Here is a 17665-nt window from a genome sequence, read left to right as displayed (position 1 = left end):
ATATGACCACCTCCCAGACAGAGAATACATGTCAGGGCAATTGAACTCATACTAAGGGCCTGATTACAAAGCTGGGGTCTTGAGACCGCCAGTCTCGCGTTGAAGGTCAGGACCACCGCTGCTGTGGCGGTCCAACCTCCACATTACGACCCTGGCTGTCAGAGTGGCATTGTTCCTCTGTCGCCGCTGGGATTGGTGATCCTGACAGATTGGCGGTGGGTACAGGTCGGAATGAGCCAGGGCGGCGCTGAATGAAGCGCCGCCCTGCTGATTACGAACTGGTTCTCCACCAGCCTTTTCATAGTGGCATCACTGCCACGAAAAGGCTAGCAGACAACAGGTGCAGGGAGCCACAGGGGGAACCCTGCACTGCCCATGCAATTGGCATGGGCAGTGAGGGGGTCTCCCTGCCCAGCACCCTCACAATGCTCACCGTCTGCCCAGCAGACAATGCTCACTGCCCAGCAAACAGTGAGCATTGCGAGGATGGTCGTTCACCCTACGGCGGCAGCATTACGAGCCGGCGACAATGCTGCCCCAGTTTCTCACTGGCCTGTTGGGTGGAAACCTTGGATTCTGCCCATCAGCCCAGCGGGAAAGTCGTAATGGGTCCGGTTCAGCAGACGGGTTATCCCACTCATAATGATGCCCTTACTTGGGATTTACTGCGCAATCTACCCTATTCTTCTTCAATGAAGAAATATCTTGTCTGCATCAGGCATCAATGGTCATTATTTCCCCTTATCCCATAATCGTCCATGGCTCTTTCACAATCTTAAGAAAAATGGTGGTATGGAAATGGGGCAGTATGGCAGTGTAGCATTGTGGCAAAATGACGGTGTGGCAATGTGGACATGTTGCAAAGTAAGGTAAGATTCAATATCTGCTTAAAATCAAAACATCTCAGGTTAACAGCTCTGTACATGTGCCAGATGAGGTCTTCATTTGCAAAGAGCTCAAACACATGCAAAGAAGGAGCAGCCATTCCAAAGAATTACTGTCTGAATCAGGTCTCACGTGTCATGCTATTTTACCTCCCTTATCCCGCAATAGTCCCTACCTTATCACCAGAAAATAAACCATAGGTAAAGTTAAAAAAGAGGAGATAGAAATGCAGGCCGATAAACTCTGATTTTACTTTGCTTCAATGCTGGAAGAAGAAAACCTGTGTGGACAATTTCATCTAATTTAAAAATTACAAAAAAGCAAAAATGTATTGCGGTTTCGAGAGATGAATTGTCACATTGGCAGAAGGTATTTGGACCTCCTAGGTGAGAACAACCAGTAGAAAAAGAGAGACAATGGATAATATTACCAAACTTATTACATTTGGCCAATAAAAGTCTCTTGTAGCTACTTCTCACGGCAAAGAAATAAGTCTCCATACCTGCACCGCTTTCAAGAATAGGTGAAATCTGACCGACTGTTTGAGAAGCTCAACTTTATCCCTCTCCAACCATCTCCTCTCAATAAAGACATATTGTAGAAAAATACAAGAAACAAAGTGCAGTGAGGTCAGCTCTTCTATTCAGTATGTTGCTCGACCATAATAAAAAGAATATAAATGATATATTTATTGTTCTGTTTAGACAACGTACTTGGACTGTCAAAAATTCAAGTCAGCCACATCCTTGCTCCAATGTCTGAGGTATTTCCGCCATGGTGTCTTGGGTCACAGTTCTAAAGACAGACCCTCTAAAAGATTTCCCTTTACAGAGCTGCGGCTGGATAACTCCTCACTGACTGTCACAAAAAACAGGATTTAAATTGAACTGATCATCAATATAGACCACCCCTATCTCTTTGGGCACAGGAGGTATGTAGGCTGACTGGGTTAATCTAAAAAACACAACAAATACGTGATTTCTATCAACTTAAGAGAATTGGTGTTGGCATAATGTCAAATGTCTGCACCATGGCAAGGCTAAGGACCCATTTTGCTTTGTAGAACCTTAGTTTTTTTTAGATGTCGTTGTGTCCAGGCTTAGAGGCCAGATTAAGGATGCATCAGAAGATCTTAAACAACAAGATTTCAGTTATAATGATGTCATTCAAATTTGGGTTGCAACTAAACATGGTACCCAGATATTGGAGTACAATGTTTGTATTTATTCTAGTATTCCCAAAAAACTTGGTCTTAATGTGTCTTCTTTGAACTGAGGACCATAAAAAGATTGCTATTTAAATTAAAATCATCCTTATAGTCAACATAGTTTCTGATTGTGGACCAGTCCCCCTTATTGTCAAGTATTGTGTCCACCAGGTTAGTTAGATTAGAGATAACTAGGAAGAACAAACTTTTCCCTCCCCTCTCATTTACCACAACAGTATGTCCACATGGATCTCAACAATCTGCCTTTCATGATTGTTCACACCATGGCAACACAGGGGAACTCACACAAAACTCTACCAATCTACACACTCAAACCTTCTTTCAAGTCAACAAAGGTGACACGTTGAACACTGTACAAAAACCACTAAATAAATTTAAAAGAACAAGTTACCTTGCATTTTCATGTCAATCTATTTTTATGCAGATCACCTCTGGTCCATCAAAATGTCCAGGGTACCAGTATCTGAAGCGGCACCACATGCACTTTGAGGATCTCTGACATTACAGTATTGACTGCTTTGTCTCATCCTTAACTCCATAGCAGTCTCCTACTTTCTGCAGTCTACAAGGAGGGGTTGGGGGTGATGCCAATATAAAGTAAAGATGGCTCTTATAGCATGTTTACTTTCTACTCCTACTTCTGCCTTCATAAACCTGAAAATGTAGGGTAGTAAAGGTGTGAGTAGATATGTCAAAGGACAAGGCAGGAAGAGCATCTTATATCTCAAGTTACCCAAAAATGGTGCTCACACCCTTTTGGCATCTGACTACAAAGATATGTAGCTTTTTGTTGAAAACACTAATGTCATCAATACAGGAACTCTGCATATCACAGGTGGTTAGACACTGTCTAAGGAGTTCTTACTGTCATTTTCTATTTCACAGTTTCACTTGTATGGAGTAATAATGGCACCCTTTGCTTTCTTGCATATATTACAAGCATAATTCCCAAGGCAAGTGAGATGCATTGTCATTGCCAACGCCTGTCTTACTTTTCCACAACTTTTCTCCATTCAATATTTGTTTTCTTTTACTACTTTCATAAACCAACCTTTGAGACCCTACTCATGTTTTGTGTCTATGCCTCATTGAAGTTTGTGGTCATTATTCCCTTTTCATTCATTTAGGACCTCATTTGTGGGGATTTGCAATAGGGCAGCATAGCAAGTCACCTTGCCGCGCTCTCCTACTTTAAAGTGAAAGGGCAGAAATGCACCAATACAGTGTATTCTTGTCCTTTTCCCCTGCGCTTGCACCATTTTGGCACCCTGGCGCCAACGCAGGCACCCTTACACCATGATGTCTGCATTGTAGGCAGAATGTTTTTGTGCAGGGAGGGACACCTTCCTGCACAGAAACAATCCATAGAGGTGTTTCCTCTTTCTATGTGTGCTGCATTCTGCACACATAGAAAAAGGAAAAAAAGAGGAGAAATAAAGATATTTCTCCTCATTACGCCTTCCCTGGGAGGCGTATGGTTTTGGCGCCTGCCCTGGGGAGGCGTATGGTTTTGGCGCATGCCCAGGTTTACAGGCTCTCAGAAATTTGAGGATGCATAAAAATCAATGGGTGTTGCATGGGAAAACCCACCACAACGGCTATGGAACGCCTCTCTGGCTCAGAGTAAGGCAACGCAGACACTTGCGCTGCTATGCCTTACTCCATATCTATGAAGCCATTCAAAGACACGCAAAGTGGCGTTGCATGACCTCACAGAGGTTTGCACTGCTGCTGCATCACTAAAAGTAACGCCTTGGTGGCACAAACGTCTCAGAAATATGCCCCTTCATTTCTATTATTTGTTTACTCATGTCAGTCAACTATGTTGAACATGTAATGAAAGATGCAAAAATTCCAAGCAAGGCTGATACATTTTCAGTTCAAAGAAAGAACTGATTTTCAGCTAAACGGATAGGCTTGAATAATTCCAAACAATATAATGCCTCCATGAAGCTGAGAGTTTCCATTTAATAACTCATCATCATGCATGCAACCATACTTTTGTAAAACGTCTCACCTGGACACAGAAACTGGACAGTAGTTTCCTGAACTGTAGGTTCAATATTCAGATGAGTAGTGTTCCACGCAAATATGAGATCCTGCTCCATGCGATGGCACGATCGTGCCCTTTCAACCTGGTCCGCGGTCAGGACTTTCCTCCATACATTGAGGTCTGTGATGTTGCCACTGAAGGAGTCCTTCTCCTTAAAGCTGCCTCCCAAGGAGTCCTGATCCTGGCCAATGATGAAGGTTCCCTGTTCATCAATGTCCTGGAAGGCGGCCAGACCCTTAGCTGAAGACTTCTTCTTCCCATCCGTGTAAATCTCCCAGCTACTGTTCCACTTCTGCCATGTTACGCAGAAGTGGTGCCACATCCCATCGCTGCGGAAAACTGGAAAGTACGGAGAATGGTATCCATGGACAATTAGGGCAAAGCGGACTAGTCCTTCCTCATCTGTGTAGCCTCGCAGCTGAAACTCGTTGATCAGTTTTGGGACAGCATACGAGAATATAGTTGCTATCTCCTTGCTCTTGTTGTCCCATTGGACGTAGGCACAAGCCGAAATCGCAGGAAGTAGTGGGAATTCAGCCAGAACCTTGGCGAATTTGGTGTCAGTTTTGGTTCTAAATTCTAGAACCTGCAATGGATGAATCCCTGGGTAGAAATAACATGAGAAAAGATAAATGTTTTAAATGTTGCAAAGTGGAAGACACAGTGGGATCATAGGTCACTCAATAATTGTTTGGTGTCAAAGGCACAGTTTTTTAAACAATGCAAACCGGTTCAGCATTTAGAGCAGGTGTGTTCAACCAAGCTTCATTTCCATGTCCGATTATTGACATTTCTGTATATTCAGTGGGTCCCATTGACAAAGCTATTTAGAAACTTAAACCATAGTTTGTGGCTGAATATGGTACCATGTACACTAAATGTCTATCCAGAGAAAAGAACTCTGGCATGGATAGTTTTATAACTCCAAAATTGTGCATGCAACTGTGTACAACTAAGCAGTGGTAAACCCCATGCATGGTGTGGGATGTTCAAGATGTGGTTTGTCTTGAGAGTATATGAATAACCGCAAACCTGTGAATTTTCTGGCATTTACTAACTCCTCTCCAACCCTTTCCATTCTGAAAATGGTTATGGCATTATTACAAGTTTGGAGGTCCCATCGTCAGACTGCCAACACAGTGGTCTGGAGGCCGCTGCCAAGCTGGTGGCCTCCAAAATGCCTCATAACGATGCTCCTGCAGGGCTGGCAGGATAGTCAATGTGGCAGCATTGGCTGTGCTCTGAAAGAGAGCCAAGGCTAATGCCATCTGTACTAGCTCTGCTGCCAGCTCAATCGGAATGTGCCCTGTCTGCCATGGCACACAGAGCACAGTCCGGCTGTGCTGATAGGGAGGCCCCTCCACTGCCCATGACATGGCCATGGGATGTGCAGGGGCCCCCATGTGGACCTGTCTTTGCATTTCCACTGGCCTTTGTCTGGTGGGGACTCCACCGTGAAACAGCCGGTGGAAAGACAAGTCATGATCAGCAAGGCGTTGCCGACATCGGCACCTCTGTGCTTGACCACGAACTTGCACTGCCACCAGCCTGTCGGGTTCCATGATCCTGTTGGTGGCAGTGGTCTTCTGGTGGTCCGACCGCCAGCATCGTAATCAGGCAGTTGGCCTGCCAAGGTTGCAGCGGTTGGACCAGCCCCGCGGGTACGGCGGTGCATTGATCATCATACTCGTAATCAGGGCCCTAGTGTTTTGCTCCTTCAAACGCCTGGAGTACATTCACTTTCAAAGTGGGAAGGAGAACATGGAAACCCCAAACTTCATAGCAGTTTAAGGGTGAGAGAGTTTCTTCACATGAGAAAATGTTTTCTCACCTCAGTAGCAAAAAATGACAAGGAAAAAAAATGCTATTACATAGTGTGGCTGCCTTTTTCCAATGCAGAATTGTACAATAACTTCAATTCTGCATTGGAGTAACAGCCACATGAAAAAATGTCACATGACACTCACAGTAGCACACCTGGAAATCTGCAACTGATGCAGCTGCTGCCCAAGCATACTGTTGCTATACTTGTGAATTGCAGAAAGTATAGAAAGTATAAAATCAGGAATACTACCCTAAGGGACCTTTTCTCAAAGGTAAGTTTGCATGTGTAGACTGCCTCTTGTGTAGATTTACACCTATAACTTAAGGTACATCACATCATGGATTGAATTCACATTTCTAGAAGTAGATGTACACCAAGAGGAGGAGCAGAACCCTACAATTGAATTTATCACCAAATTGAGGGGCACACAGGGCCTAATTATGAGTTTGCCAAACAGGAACACCCACCCGTCCACCAAATTCCCGACAGGGTGTCCGCCTCTGTAGTGGCCACATCCCTGCCGGACCTAGTATGACTTTCCCGCTATGCTGACGCACAGAAACCTTGGTTTCTGCCCATCAGCCCAGCGGGAAAATGGCAGCAGCATTGTCGCCGGGTCGTAATCGAGCTGATGGCAATGCTGCCCACACGCAGGGTGCACCAGGACCCCCTCAATGCTCAGACAGTGAGCATTGAGAGGGTTCTGGGCAGGGGGACTCCTGCACTGCTCATGTCAAGTGCAGGGGCATTGGAGGGGCCCCCCTGTGTCCCCCTGCACCTTTTCTCCACCAGCCTTTTCATGGTGGTGAAACCTCATGAAAAAGCTGAAGGAGAAGCAGGTCATAATCAGATGGGGGAGATGCTGCATGCAGAGCCGCGCTGGCTGATTGCGACTTGCACACCCTAGGCTTTCCTCTGCATGTGGGTGCAGTTTTGCACTCCACCAACCTGCAAGGGGTTATCTGCTCCCTATGAAATGTAGGTGTCTTGCCGCCTGAATGGTGAAAGGAAGACTGGCAGTTTCAAACAGTCAATCTATCTGCCACTATTGCACTGTTCCCAATGCAAGGATTCATTCATGCCTGCACTTGAAACAGTGCATTTGTTTAATAATATGCACTGTCCCCTAACACCTAGATATAGGCCCGCAGTGCAAACGTAGGTGAGTGCTATGGCACAGAGTGAGAAAGTACCCCATATGCATAATACTGCCCCAGGTAACGCTGTCCTTGAGATAATCTGCCTCGTTTAAGGAGATGATCCACGTCATACTCACGTCTTCGCTTTGCAACCTGTCTTTTCAATGGTGTTCCTCTGTCGCTTAACCACACAGGGAGGGTCAACCGCTGTGACCGTAGTAGTTCCTGAAGTTTGGAGAGCTCACTCTCACTTGACTCCAACAACAATTCAGCAAACCGTTGCTCGCAATATTTGTCAGCCTGCCACCAATTCAATGGAGCGCTCACATATTCATAGACATCTAGTGGAGCTTCAATTACTGTGGTTGGCGATCCAAAGTCTGAAAATGAAAATTGCCAAATTTATAATTGACTTAAATGTTTTCCTCAAGAAAAGTGCATTGACTGGCATGAAAAAGGCAAATATAGTTAATGTTTTATAGAGCTAAGCCAAAAGAATGTTTCAAGAAATGGTGGTGGGCTCCCAAGCTCCTCCCATCCTCAGTCTAACTATTCAGCTATAAGCATCACCATGTTTATATCTCCCAAAATAAACTATCTGTGACTTCCAGTGTCCAATGTGGGACCCTAAGTTACAACCACAGGAGACCTGGCTGGAAGCAACTGTCTGGGATACAGAGAGGGGCTGAAAAGCATCTGCCCTAGGAAGAAGTGCTGTTTGTGTTACAGGGCAATCACTCATTGAGTTAGAGTGTGACAGGTTGGTGTATGTGGTAGCATGACTGACAATTTACATTTGTCATTATTGCAGAGGTGAAAAGAGGGTGTGTTGGGTCATCAAATGATACATGAGTAGCCCAAGCTCTCATGAAAATTAGTCTTCAAAAATATGCACTGCACTTGTTTTGTGATCAACATTCTTTGTCTTAATCTCCAGAAAGAAATTCAGAATGTTTTGTGTACAAGGAGTGATATATACTCAGTTAATCTGTTCACAGTACATCTAATAAAAGCCTTCTGCAGTGCAACAGTGGTTCAGCCCCAACATGGAGCATCAGTGATCCCATTGCACAGTGGGTTAGTATTTCAAGTCATTCTTAAGGAAGGAGAACAAGTGTTTTGTCACCAGGACAATATGAGGGAGTCAACATTCAGCAGAGATCCTTATATTGACTCAATAGTTGATATTTTACAAAGACTTTTAAAGGAAACGTTTGCTGATCATTTTGCAACATTCTTTGCTCTAGTTCAATAGCTCGTCAAGTTCCATTTACTGTGATTCGATTTTTCTGTTGAGTACTTATATATATATAATAATAATAATAAAATTTAGATATGGCCAGACTCCTGTCTGGAGTCAACATATTTAATATGTTCATGGGATCTAGTGAGACTGAAATTCAAATTCAGGATCTGTGTTTGGAGCTTGAACTCTTCAACTTTAAATGTGCAATTCTCAAACAGGACATCTCATCCTTACCCCTCCACCTTACTCCATGTCTGGTCTACTACACTCCATAGTATGCACGGTGTCTTCTGAGAGGGAGATCCCCATCAATGAATTGGAAGTCAATAGAATCATATCCAGAAATAATGTTATGTGCTTTAGGGGCAGACCCATAGACTTTACAGTTTAGAAGATGGTTAGTAATATAAGCTCAATTATTATTTTGTTTCGCAACAGAAGTGTCGAGAAAGAGAATGTTTTAAATATTTCAACTAACTCTAGCTACATTTATGAGAGCACCTAGGTGAAATGTCATGAATTGTAAGATTGAGATATGGAAGAAGGGGGGTGATGTGTGACTGCCTACCTCTCAATGTGTGATTATTGGCATGTTCCGTCAAACCCAATAAACTCCTTGAGAGGCTTCCAATCTGTAAGAAAAATGTCACAGGAAAAAATAATTAAAGTGATGGAATTGCCACCAGAGTTAAGGGCAAAGCATTCCAATGCACATACTGTACATTGTCATAAGGCACATATTGGACCATTTTAATTTTGGGAAAAATATAAACTCTATATTACATATGGATTGGAAATGAAAGGCAACCAATCCAACAGATGCTGCTGCCAATAAATGTACAATGAAACCAGACATCAACTTTTATTCTCTCGTTTTGACACCTGACAGCTTTTGTATAGACTTAAAATGTAATGTGCTGTTAATTTTTTTATGACTTTTACTAAGCAGAACACCTACCACTCCGGTGTGAATTAAAAGTGAAGTCTTATCATCTACATAGGCTGAGGAAAGTAGTTGTCATTTATTAACAATTTGTGTGAACACAGACCTACAATGATGAACAAAGAACCTTAAGGTGGAGAGCTGTTAATCACAAGGCGTCTCTGTTGAGCGTATCCACCCCCATGTGATAAGGAACACCAAGCTGGGCCCCATCACTGTGTTTTAAATTGATAAAGTCTTGCCAGGGTTTCGAAATCCTGACACCACATCCATCATAAACCATCCTCTTATAGGTGAAGCACCAGTCAATGCCCCAGAGCCTTGCAATGTCCAGTGGTCCACCAAAAGTCCCAAGAGGAAAATATACAAGAAATTATGTGTCATCCACTATTCCTGGAAGACTAAACAGAGTGGTCAAGGTTTGGAGACATACCCCTCCCCAATATTGTGGATATCTCTGCTCCCACCTCTCAAACAAAATCATGAGTATCAGTAGATTCCCAAATAGCATGAAGAAATGTGCCCTTCTCCCTGGAACATTTGTGACACACCAAATCAGGCAGAAAACCTAAGTCATCCAGACTATTCCAAAAGTTGTAGGGCCGATGGGGAATTTTAAATTGGATTAGCCGGAGACTGGCCAGTATGGAGACCTCCCTGGCCTCAGCGGTGCCCTTCCCGAGTGGGATGCTCTTTCTTACCAACGTCAAGCTCAAATTTCTCTCATGTATTCTGTTTTTTATACATTGATCTGCACTGTAAGTCAGAGCCTTAAACATAAGAGAAGTTAGGAAGCTCATCCTAATTCACTAGTTTCACCAGTGAAGGACATCAGCACAGAAGCCATAAAGTAGAGATTGCAAATTTACTCCTAGGATTGAGCTTTCTCTCTAACCCCAGGTATCAGAACCTCTCAGTATCTCACTTTATCCTATCTGAAGTTAAAAAAACTTCATCCAATTTATATGTTGTCCAAAATGTAGACTACATCACTTAAATCTGGAAAAGCCTAGGAATCATATTCCACTGCATGTAAAAAAATGGTGTCAACATATAGGCCCTCAGTATGACCGTGGCGGTCTTCTGACCACCAGAGCCAGGGTGGTGGTTTCACCCCCGACAGGCTGGCAGTGAAGACAGCAACATTATGAGTGTGGCGGGTTGGCCTCTGCCAACCCGCCACATCCCACTTGTACCACTAGGGCGGTTGGACAGCAGGGCCGGAGATTAGCATCTCTGACCCAGCGGTCCAATGAAGACGGCCGGCGGTAATAAGAGTCGGCTTTCCATCAGGGTTTCCGCGGAGGTAGCACCACCACGAAAACCCTGGTGGAAAATGTGGCGGAAATCCTACAGTACTCATTATATGGTGGTCGGAAGAGCGCCAGCACTGTAAAAAGACCGCCAAAGTCGTAATGAGGGCCATAATGAAGTTATGTTGCTGCCTCACTCCCGTCAGCCTTCAAAGTTCCCTAAACAGCACCTGTGTCCTGATCCAACAGGCGAGAAGATCAAGAGACAGAGCAACCAGCATTAAGCAGAGCAGGCACCCTGCCTAGTTCCCAACCTCAGCTTAAGTCATACTGACAGCATACCCTTCACCCACACAAAGACTGTAGAGTCTTTGAAAAATAAAGTGACTCAAGGTCCGTATCAAGAACTAAAGCCCATCTTTTCCAGTTTTCCAGGACAACAGAAGAAAGCACAAGAGTCAATCACCTTTTCCACAACCAAGAACAAGACAGCAAGGGTTCAAAGTCCAATCCAGACATGTATCTAATCTTCATAAGATGGAATAAGTGGATCTCTTGGGACATAAAACCTTTCTGGGGGAATGTACCAGGAAGAAGTTGTTAGGAACTGCGCTATACTTGCCTGGACATGCAAGCACGATAGAGGACAATGTGAGGAGTGGTCATCAAAGACCTTCCTCTCCTTCTATTCATGTTGCATGTCGGGGACCCCTCCTGAATATTCTTACAAAATCACTCAATAAGGGTGGGGGCACACACTCAAGTGCAAATAATGTCCTTATTCATTCAGAACAGCAAGGGTGGGCAAAACATTTCACATGAAATTGAAAAGGATACATTCTGTCTATTACCCCCATTGTAAAATGCTGGATTTTTTTTTATTTTTATATTTTGTTTTTAAATTGCATTGTGGTATTTGTTTCTGCATGATAACATAACGTGTTTTTTTTAAGTGCTTCTTCACCTCACAGGGGTATTTTGGGGCTTACTGAAATAACAGACATTTATTGGTACCAGACAGAATGGAACTAATTTATAGACCTCTGAAGGATGAAAGTCTCAGTGGACCCTTTGGACTTGAACCTGTGACTCTGCACTCTAACACAGATTCCAGCAGGACATACATTAGTCTACTGAGCCCTCAGATACAGCAACAATAGATTTTCCTTTCACTGTGATGTGAAGGAAACATTTGTTATTTTTCATTTCTTTGTTTTTTAACAAGTTAAGTTTTTCAATTTCCATTCACGCCTGTTGAGATTTCTAAAGAGTTCATCTCATTTGTATAAATATATAAAGCATTATTGAGAGTACTATACATCACTTTCAGAAGTTATTTACACATTTATTTTTGTTTGGATTTGTTTTTTTAATTTAAGCTTCAGAAAAATAATTTAAATTAAGTGCAATATCTTCAAAATAATTACATTTTAAATGTAAAGTAAGTTATTAATGCAGTAGCTTTTATTTGAAATTGTTTGCAATAATATTTAACAGAAAATATCTTACGTGCTTTTCTTTCAAGTTTTTTACTTTACCCTTCACTTTACCATAGAGACATATCCACCAATTTGGCAAAGATCTCCCAATGGCAAATTACAGGAAAAATAAATAATTTAAATTAACCTTGTTTTTTAAATATGTTCATATTTATTTATTAACAATTACAAATTGAAGTTAGTTATTTTTAAATTAAAATAAAGGTTATTATAGTGTTTTATAATAATATATTTTTAATTATGTTTAGGTTTTTCAACATTAAATTAATTTGAAATATAAATATAAATATTTTAAAAGTCAAAATAGTTGAACTTAATTTAACATTATTTCCTAATGGTTTTTTAAAGTCCCTACCTCCATTATTTGTTGCAGTATCAGTAGTTCACCATGTGTGGTGCTGGACTTACTACTGCGCCTTTTGGCAGAAGTAACTTTACACTAGTAAATTTTGCACCATCCCCTGTTTTGGGGGAGAAGCGGGCAACGTATGTAAGTCTACACTTTTGGAGTAACTTTACACTAGGATTTTGTGATAGCTCAAAGTAGTAAAGTTACTCAAAAGTGTAAGAGTGAATTAAGTAGTAGTAAATCTACATGTGTAAGTTCACTTTTTTAAATAGGCCCACAAACATTCAGTAAGGACAGAAAAGCTCACCTCACTGCATTGAATTCTGTCTAATTTGAGAATCTCCGAGCATCCCTGTGAGACTGAAATCTCTTCACCTGAATGGAGTCTCCCCATCCTCCTCAACCTGAAAGACTGGCATCTGATCTAATTATGATGTGATCTGGAGGATTCAGTTGAACTAATTTCAGAAGGCTTTCTATGCACATCCATCATGCCAAATTGTCTATCATCTGCTGAGTCACTGGGTTTCTGTGCATTAGATTCTGAGAACTTGGATCCCAGTTTGTCAAAAGCCAGGAAACTAGTTTGTGGAGAAGGAACCAAGCCCATAGGACCAGGAAGATCATGGAAGTAAGATCCCTCTGAACCCTGAGCGACAACTCCGCTCTTGAAGACTTGTGACTTATTAGCCCCGAAATATGAGTCAGACTCTTTCCGAGAGGTGGTAACAAAACCTTTCCCTGGAGACTGAGAAGGTGTGCGTCTATGAAGGGCAGACCTTGCAGTGGTTTAGACTTGAGTTTAGACTTGAGCTCAGCACCGCCATGGCTGGTTACAAGCCCGACCACCATCGCCCCATTGGGATCTAGGATCCTGGTGGGGATGGTGGTCTTTAGGTGGGTCTGCCCACCAAAGTAGTATTTGGGCAGTTGGACCGCCCGTAGTGCGGTGGTCAAACCGTTAACACAAGTGTATCAGTCCTCAGACTGCCACACTCATAATGAGGCACAAAGTCTCAGCAGAAAGATGATTTCACTCTCTTGTTCCAGAACATTATATGGGTATGAAAGTGTATGTTTTGGATCATTAAAAGCTTTAGAGATCATAGAATCTAATTGATCTCCGAAGAACATTTTGCCCTGGAATAGATTCTTGATTAGTGCTGTTTCCCCAACAGCCAACATTTTTCAGTCTCTCATCCACAAGTTACGTCTTGCCGCAATCACAGCTCCAGAAGACACTGCAGCTGCAGTCATCATATCTGAGGAAATATCAGTTGACAAACTTGATTGTTGATCAATGCAAGCCAAGAGCTCCGAACATTCCTGCCTCTCCCGAATAGCCAGTGACAGAGAATCACAGTCTTTAATGAGTGACTGAGCCATACAAGCAGAATACAAACTGTTTTCCAATGCTAGGTTTTCTGGCATCTACCATAACCCTGCCTCTTCCTTTTTATCCAAGGTATCAGAAGCGGCACAATACTCTGGATTGATGGAAGTCTTGCCAATCAATTTGGCAGAAACTGCATCCACTTTAACATGATGTGGAAGATCATCACACTCCAACATATATAGCTTTTAAAGAAATAATGGCACATTGACCTTATCCACTTGCTTCCATTGACCCATCACCATTTCTTTAATTGCTCCTTGAAAAGCAGTGCCATATTGGAAGGTCTGACATACTGTAGAAATAGGTTCTGTCCATCCTCATCCACTCGAAAGGGAGGTAAACCCAGATTTTGGTGCACAAGTGACTAAGTATTCCATATTTCCTCTCTCCCTAGATACTTTCTCAGTGAAGTTGAGGGTTTGCCTGAATCAGAAGAAGAGGAATTCCAGTTCTCTTTCTTTCGTGAAGACTTACTATGATGTGATTTAGGCTTGGCCAACCTTTTGTTACAGCCTCCTCAATCATGCCCTGAACTTCTGTGTGAGCCATAAGAGGTGAACAAGAACCAGCCGTATTCCCATTCTTATAAGCTGTTTTGCTGGAATAGGCCCCCTTCATCTAAAGATAAGGAATTGATAATATGCTTCCTCTTTGCCTGATGTTTTCCAGATATGCTGCTACACAATAGCAACCAACACCCTGATGTCTCCTGAAATATAATTACTCAGGCATAACTGCAGCCTATTTGTCCCTATATACCACAGACCATCCAATGAGAATAAGAAACTTTCCTCTCAATCAAATACAAAACACAGAAGACCAAAAACAGTCTAAAATGTCCTCCACAGAGGAGCTTACCACCACTGCCCTTGTTTGGGTAGCACCACTCTTTCTCAACAGGACACTCAGAGCCCTGCAGAAAGTGTTCCTTAACCCGGAAGAGCACTTCCAGCCACATAGAATCTGCCTGACCTCATCAGGGAATGCATCGCGACTCCAGGCGTCTGCTGCTCCGCTGCAGCTCCTCCAGGGAGCACAGTCAAAGGGACGCACTGAAGAGCCCCACCAAACCGAGAAATTCATCACAGGATTCCACAAGTTGCTGCATTGGCCAGCGAGGCCTCAGCACTGCTGACAGCGTGTACAGGACAGGGAAAGACATAAACAAAATAGAAGGAATGGTGGGGAGGGGCTTTTATTGGTTAAATTGCAGTGTGATTGTGTCTAGGTGAGGCAGGGATGCCTCATATGTACTGAATTAAAGCGAGGGAGAGACTTTGAGGTCATACCAAATACTACATACATGCGTGCATAATGTTCACAAACAACCTCAAATTCATAAAGAACAATAAGTGTTACCTTGTTGCTTTGTAAAATTGTATGATGTTTGTGTGTAAATACTGCATTGTTATTTATAGGGGTTAAAGAAAATTGGTCGGGGTAAGATGACCAGTTGAAGATCCTACATGTTGAGATTGCAGTCACTAACTGTCCTTCCTATGGTTCATAATCATCAGGAAGGAGACAAAAAATGAATTGTAAAATCAAACTGCAGAATGATAGTTGTCTCAATTCACAAGTTCTTAAAATCAATGAATAAATGTTTCAAAAGTCACAGAGTCTGGCATTTACAGTCATAAAAGTTCTACTTTACCAGAAAGCAGTGAAGCCAGCAGGATGATTTAGTATGTTGCCAATGCATTTTGTGGAGTGATGAATTTTTAATCTGAAAGATTAAAAAACAAATTAGAGAAGCAAAAAAATATATATACAATGTTGTTTTTTTTCAATTTAAATGGTTTATGCTAACCATAGCAAAATGGAATATCCTTGTTGGGGCAATATACAATTTCATTAACTAATAATCAGGACATTATTTCAAAGTGGAGATTTGAGAATCTGAAGCCTTAATATATCAAGATGACAGAAACCTTACAGGTCATAGATATTAACACGAACCCACTAGTGCCTAAGCTGCTTTTGTATACCCAAGAAAACAAAGATATTATGATAATGTGAACCAAATCTCGTGCCAAAAGGCAAATGGATTGGTAAGGATAGATGTGAGAAGTTTGTACTCCATTCAAATTATTAGCAATTTCTTCTGTACACACACTTATCAAACCTATACAAAATAGGAAATCTGATCTTGAGGATGATCAAATCTATTCTAAAATTAATGTATTCAGTTGTTTCACTTGAAATGCCTTTCTGCTTTCCAGTTCAAGAGATGGTTTGAGACAGAGCGCATCTTGTGAGAACAGAGCACAGAGGTAAAGCAGTTCAATAAATACTATTTTGGGCACATTTACAGATCATATAATGGTGTGGAAGGATATGAGCTAGAACTTCAAAATATTACACATCCCTCAAAACGTCAAAAGGAAGAACACATACAAACATGGATCTCCCTAAGCCACAAGGCTCTTGTACCTTGCTAAGATAATTAAGTGCTCCATGCAAAAAAAGCAAATTGGGGGCTTTCTGCTGTAACAAATCAATAAAATACCAACTAACGGTTCAGATTGTCTGTACAATTACATATTTTCGAATACCCATATGAAGTTTTCTAAATTGGACGTACAACATGTGAACTAAGCATACTTAAAATTCACGCATATTCCAGCGCATTAAAAAACAAAGATCTAACATGCACACTAACACAGTACTACATCGATGACCATGTGAAAACTGGGAAATTTAAATTCAATGAGGCTGAACACATTGGAGTGAATGGAATTGCATATAAACTATGAGACTAAAGCCAGGACAAAGTGAATCTTAAAAGGATTGGAAGCAAATTGCTCACAACTAAAAGTGGTTTCAACAATACCCAGAACGTTCCTAGTCTGCTCTTATTTAGGCCCATATTTACAAGTGGCCGCCCCGTGGGTGCGTCACCTTTTGTGTTGCGCTGGCGGCGCAGGCTGCACACCCATATCTACAAGGCCATGCAAAGCCACTTTGCTTGGCTTTACATGGTCTTGTAGCTATGGAGTAAGGTTACTTTGCGTCAGGTAGGCCTTTCCATCGGTGTTGCGTGGGTGTTCCCATGCAACGTCCATGGATTTTGACACATTCCCAGATTTGCAAGGTTTTGTAAACCTGGGAATGCGTCAAAAGCCTATGCCACCCCAGGGGTGGCGTAAGAGTGACGCAACAGGAAGAAATATCTTTATCTCTCCCTGTTTTTTCCTCATTCGAAATGTGCTGCGTTCTGCATCACACATAAAAGGAGGAAATCGCCTCCATTGATTGTTTTTGTGCAGGAAGGTGGCCCTGCCTGCAAAAAAACAATTACCCCCCACAACGCAGGCACCCTTGCACCATGGGTGCCTGTGTTGGCGCATGGCAGCAATTTGTGCGCCAGTGCAGGGGGAGAGGACAAAAAGGCACTGTAACTTATAGATACAGCACATTTCTGCCCTTCCCCAATGGAGCAGAACAGTGCGGCAAAGTACTTATGGCCCTTAGTGCATAGCTTTGCCTTTATCTTCAAAGGAAACATTATTACATTGGATTTTCAAGCAGGTCAGGAGATCTAGATGCCAGTATACTGCTGGCATAATTTGTATTGTGAGTAATAGAAACACATCCTGGGAATGAGACGCGCACTTGCGGAAGAGGGAATATCAGCTATCTCAATAGAAATGAGGTTTCAAAAAACAAGTGAGGGTTTAAGCGCACTAAACAGGCGCTGGCTGCTTAACCACTGTCCGTGGAGCAAATGCTTGTGGTTCAATAGTGAACAATGTAATGCATCACAAGCATTTGCTCCACGGCGACTTTGAGGGTGATGGGGACCTCAAAGGAATGTCAATTGCTCCACCAGGCAGCAGAAAATGTCCC

At 42.4% G+C, this 17665-nt stretch overlaps 1 protein-coding gene across 2 annotated transcripts in view; it reads right to left on the bottom strand.

Moving 5' to 3' along the window:
- The window catches only part of ADGRD2 (adhesion G protein-coupled receptor D2), a 386891-nt gene that overhangs the window by 287293 nt on the left and 81933 nt on the right, over nt 1-17665 (bottom strand). For both annotated transcript variants that reach the window (XM_069241720.1, XM_069241719.1), the window contains exons 2-5: nt 15471-15542; nt 8945-9008; nt 7268-7510; nt 4131-4769 (exon numbers count right to left, since the gene is read on the bottom strand). In XM_069241720.1, coding sequence (XP_069097821.1) covers nt 4131-4769; nt 7268-7510; nt 8945-9008; nt 15471-15518 — 994 coding nt within the window. In that variant the 5' untranslated portion in view covers nt 15519-15542. The remainder of the gene's footprint in view (nt 1-4130; nt 4770-7267; nt 7511-8944; nt 9009-15470; nt 15543-17665) is intronic.

This window comes from Pleurodeles waltl, chromosome 6 (genome assembly GCF_031143425.1).
Source record: "Pleurodeles waltl isolate 20211129_DDA chromosome 6, aPleWal1.hap1.20221129, whole genome shotgun sequence".
NCBI lineage: Eukaryota > Metazoa > Chordata > Amphibia > Caudata > Salamandridae > Pleurodeles > Pleurodeles waltl.
The sequence above is the reverse complement of the archived record's forward strand: the minus strand, read 5'-3'. Positions and strand labels throughout refer to the sequence as shown.